The 5,000-nt window shown below is 31.8% G+C and overlaps 1 protein-coding gene across 1 annotated transcript in view; it reads right to left on the bottom strand.

The window, feature by feature from the left end:
* The window catches only part of LOC119579954, a 53,003-nt gene that overhangs the window by 25,021 nt on the left and 22,982 nt on the right, over window positions 1-5,000 (bottom strand). Inside the window, exons 2-3 of the mRNA XM_037927800.1 lie at window positions 2,057-2,268; window positions 1,297-1,438 (exon numbers count right to left, since the gene is read on the bottom strand). Of these exons, the coding sequence (XP_037783728.1) occupies window positions 1,297-1,438; window positions 2,057-2,268 (354 nt within the window). The remainder of the gene's footprint in view (window positions 1-1,296; window positions 1,439-2,056; window positions 2,269-5,000) is intronic.

The following is a 5,000-nucleotide window of genomic DNA, read 5'->3' as shown; positions in this document are numbered from 1 at the left end:
ATTTGAAGATTTTTTCTCTTTTTTTGATAATGATAATACTAATACTCATAATCATAACGTTAATGATGATAATGTTTAAAATAATGATAACAATAATGAAAATAATAATAATAATAAAAATAATAACAACAAAAACAACAACAACAACAACAACAACAATAATAATAAGGATAATAATAATAATAATAATAATAATAATAATAATAATAATAATAATAATGATAACTATTATAATAATAATAATAATAATAATAATAATGATAATAATAATAATGAAAATAATAATAATAATAATAATAATGATAATGATAATAATATTAACTAATTATTATTATTATTATTATTATTATTATTATTATTATTATTATTATTATTATTATTATCATTATTGTCATTACTATCATTAACGTTATTCATATTGTTATTATCATTATTATCTTTATCATTATTATTATTATTATTATTATTATTGTTATTATCATTATTATTAAGATGATGATGTGATAATGACAATAATGATAATAACAGTAAAATAATAATAATAATAATAATAATAATAATAATAATATTATTATTATTATTATTATTATTATTATTATTATTATTATAATAATGATAACAATAACAATAACAATAATGATAATGATCATGAGATGATGGTAATTATAATGATAATAGTGATAATTATTATCATTATTGTTGTTATTAGTAGTATTAGTAATGTCATTATCACTATCATTATCATTGTTATCACTATCATCATCATTTAAAAACTCATTCAAAGTTAAAAAACGAACATAGACCCTCCTTCTATCCCTACACCCACCCACCCCCCCTCATAAAAAAAAATCAGATATCCAATCACGAATCTCAAATACATTCACGAAAAAAAAAAAACAAAAATCAAAACAAAAAACAAAAATGGAATACGAAACAAATATAAAATATATGATCTATTATATATCTCCGTTACTTTCTTCCTTCCAATTTATATCCATCTACATTTAATTAGCTACCGATAAAAAAAATCAACATTTTTTTTTCCTTCTTTCCTTCCTTTCTTCCTTCCATCCTTCCTTTCTTCCTTCCTTCCTTCCATCTATCCTTCCTTCCACCCTTCCTTTTTTCCCATCCATTTATCTTTAATCATTCACTAATAAAAGAAAACATTAAAACACATTTCCAAAGTACTCAAGACGATCATCTATTATACATATCTCCGTTCCTTCCTACCCACCCATCCATCTTTAATCAGCTACAAATAAAAACATTAAAACACATTTCCATAGTACTTACTCAAGACGGTCATAGTAGCAGTGGATGCCTCGGTTCGGAAGCTCGGGTGCTCGGCAATGACCTCACACCTGTATTGACCTGAGGCTGACACCGAGAGCTTGGTGAGCGAGAGGGTCACACGCTGGTCGCTTCGAAACAGTTCCTGTGGGAGGGGAGGTCGTTAGTGTGGTGGGGTGGGGTGGGGGAGAAAGGGGGAGGAGGGAGGAGAGAGAGAGAGAGAGAGAGAGAGAGAGCGAAAGAGATAGATAAACAGAGAGAGAGAGAGAGAGAGAGAGAGAGCGAAAGAGATAGATAAACAGAGAGAGAGAGAGAGAGAGAATTTAACACGTAAATAGATACATGCATAAAGAGATAGCCACAAAGAAGGACAGATGGAAATTATGCAGCAAACATTTGGACTTAACAGTTCCCTAACAACACAACTATAAAAAAGAAATAATAATAACACCAATCTTCTCCACAGCACCCCTTCTCCCCCCGAAAAAAAATCAACAATCTAATATACTCAAACTAAAAATAACAACCAGACCAAGAGAGAGAGAGAGAGAGAGAAAGAGAGAGAGAGAGAGGAGAGACAGAGAGAGAGAGAGATGGAGAGAAGAGAGAGAGAGAGAGAGAGAGAGAGAGAGAGATGGAGAGAAAGAGAGACAGACAGAGAGAAAGAGAGATGGAGAGAGAGAGAAGAGAGAGAGAGAGAGAGAGAGAGAACAGAAAAAGAACAGAAAAAAACAGAAAAAAAAGAAAAAAAAATCAGACTCACATGAACAGCAAACTTGGGACTTGGTTTAATGCTGATCTGCTGCCGTTGAGTCGGAACGTAGCGATAGAACTCGGTGCCGTTGTGGTACCACTTCAAGGAGTAGAGGCGCGTTGACCTGAGGTCGAAGGAGCAGCTGAGCGTGGCTTGACCTCCTGCGAAGGCGTAGAGGGGCACGTCGACGCCCCTGAGGATGTCTCCTGCTGCTGTTGCGCCTACAGGACGTGGAGTAGGAGAGAGAGAGAGAGAGAAAGAAAGAGAAATAGGGGAGGTGGGTTTGAGTTGCTGATTTTTTTTTTTTTTTTTTTTTTTTGGGGGGGGGGTATTTTGAGATGGGGGGAAGGGTGGGGGAGGGATGTTGGAGAGAGGGTTGGGGTGGGGTGGGAGGGAGATTGAGAGGGGGGAGGGGGAGGGGAGGAAGGGAAATTGGGGGTAGGGGGGTTGAGAGAGGGGGTGGGGGGGCTGGGGTGTAGTTTATTTATATATTTGTTTCGTTTATTGTTTTTCTTGTAGTATATATATCAATGGCTTGTCTATTTAGCGATTGTAGTTTTGTGTTGTAGGAGGAAACTTACTTATTAAATACAGTAACTAACCAGGGTTTTTTTTAAAGTTCAATCCGTCTATTTAATTTTCTAAGGAAAGGGTTTGATAAAGATTTTGACAATAGAGGGGTCTATCTAATCTAATTAACTAATGAACCAAGCTATTAAAAAATATATATTATATATATATATATATATATATATATATATATATATATATATGTATATCAATCTATTTCAAAATAAAAAGGCGGGTAAATACACCATTCAAAAAAAAAGCAAAATGTGCTGTTTAGACTTACAAAGTTAAATTCAAAATAAGTTTTCAGTCTTTGTTTCACAAACTATCAAAATCGGGTTTAATAATTCACTAGCAATTCACACAGGTTAGAAACACAGGTTAAAATAACACAGCAAGTTAAATTTTACAGAGGGAAATAAACCAACACACACGGTGAAAAGTAATCAGGTTAATATCACCGAGGAGATGCATCTAACCGGATCAGTATTAGATTAACTACATCTTCAATTAGCGAACGAATAAAGGGTATTTTAAGTATAAATCAGGGAGATCCCTTATTTTTTTAAAGAGACCTTCTGTTATATAGTCTTTATGGAGTTTGTTAAAGGGTAAATTGCACCCTGAAAATCCCCCTTATTTCAGGGTAATTCCTCGTGTTCGCACGGTGAAAATATCCCTTCATGATCTGTGACGTCATGACAAGGATTTGAATATCTATTTAATCATTTAGATTCGTCTTTGAAGTTTTTATGATAATAACAATAGTAGTAATAATGATGATGATGAAGTTAAGGATGAGAATGAAACTACTATTACTATCATTGGTAATCATAATGATAAAAGTAATAATGATGGTGATGGTGATAATAATGATAATAATAATGATATGGTAATAACAATAATACCAATAATAAAAATAATTATAATGATGAAAATAATAATAATAATAATAGTAATAATACTTATTATTATAATGATAATAATAATAATAATAATAATAATAATAATAATAATAATAATAATAATAATAATAATAATAATAATAATATAAAACTTATGATAATAATAATAATAATAATAATAACAATAATGAGGATGATGATAATTATGATATTGATTATAATGATAATAATGCTAATAATAATGACAAAAATGATAATTAACCAATAACAATACTTAACAACAAATCTATTAAGAAATTTTACAAAAAAAAATCTCTTTTTCCAGAATTTCACCTCATGGCAAAAAAAATAATAATAATAATTTAAAAAAAATAAAAAAATAAATAAATAAACATCACGTAAACTTAGATACATGAATACTTAAATAACTAATAAAAAAAAAATAATAAAATAAAAAAAAATTCTTTTAATTTTTTTTTTTTATATTCATTTTGGAGACAAATGAAGCGTGCGTGAGACTGTCTCTACCAGAATTGCGCCGCTTCAGTGACTGTGTTAAATTAACGCGATTTGACACACGTATTCGAACGCGGCCTGAACGATGCCGAAGTCGATGCCGAGTTGGTTTCTCTAAAAAAAAATATATATGGAACAGGAATGATAAGAATGATGTAAATATATACTGGGTATGTATCTATTTATATGTGTAGATATATACATATGAATATAGATGTATTTTTATATAAATATGTATGTATATGTGTGCGTGTGTGTGTGTGTGCGTGTGTGTGTGTGTGTGTGTGTTTGTGTGTGTGTTTGTGCATTTGTTTATTTACATGCATGCATGTGTGTATCTGTATATATGTGTCTTTGTATCTGTGTGTTTGTGTCTGTGTATGTGTCTGAATGTCCGTTTATGTATACCTGTGTATCTCTGTCCGTATCTACGTCTATGTGCAGTTTGCGTGTCTGTACACGTACGCGCACCCGCACGCGCGCCGCATCCCGAATGGCAGAGGCCGCGGCAGGCGAGGAAGGTCAACATTCTCGGCCGTGAATCAAGGGGAAAGGTCGCACGTCTTCTAAAGCGCCGCGGAAAAAAAAAAGGTCAAAATTCGCGCCACGAAAGGTCGCGCGAGTCCCACAGGAAGCGAATAGATAAAAAAAAAAAGGAAAAATGTAATGAGAAACAAGAAGAATTGCAATGAAGCTGAAAGAAATTAAAAAAAAAGTACCGTGATGATTGGTTTAGGCTTTCTATAAATTTATGTGATTTCCTTTTCTTATTTAGACTCTTAGATTTTTTTCAGATTTTTTTTTTTATTCTGTTCAATACCATCGCTGTCTTAAGATTATGTATTTGATTAAATGTTATCACCTTTTTGAAATACTGTTTTCCTGGTATCGCTATTTACTGTAAATGTGTGTATGTGTGTGTGTGTGTGTGTGTGTGTGTGTGTGTGTGTGTGTGTATACAT

This window comes from Penaeus monodon, chromosome 13 (genome assembly GCF_015228065.2).
Source record: "Penaeus monodon isolate SGIC_2016 chromosome 13, NSTDA_Pmon_1, whole genome shotgun sequence".
Lineage (NCBI taxonomy): Eukaryota > Metazoa > Arthropoda > Malacostraca > Decapoda > Penaeidae > Penaeus > Penaeus monodon.
Note: the sequence above shows the minus strand (reverse complement) of the source record. Positions and strands in the feature narration are given on the sequence as shown.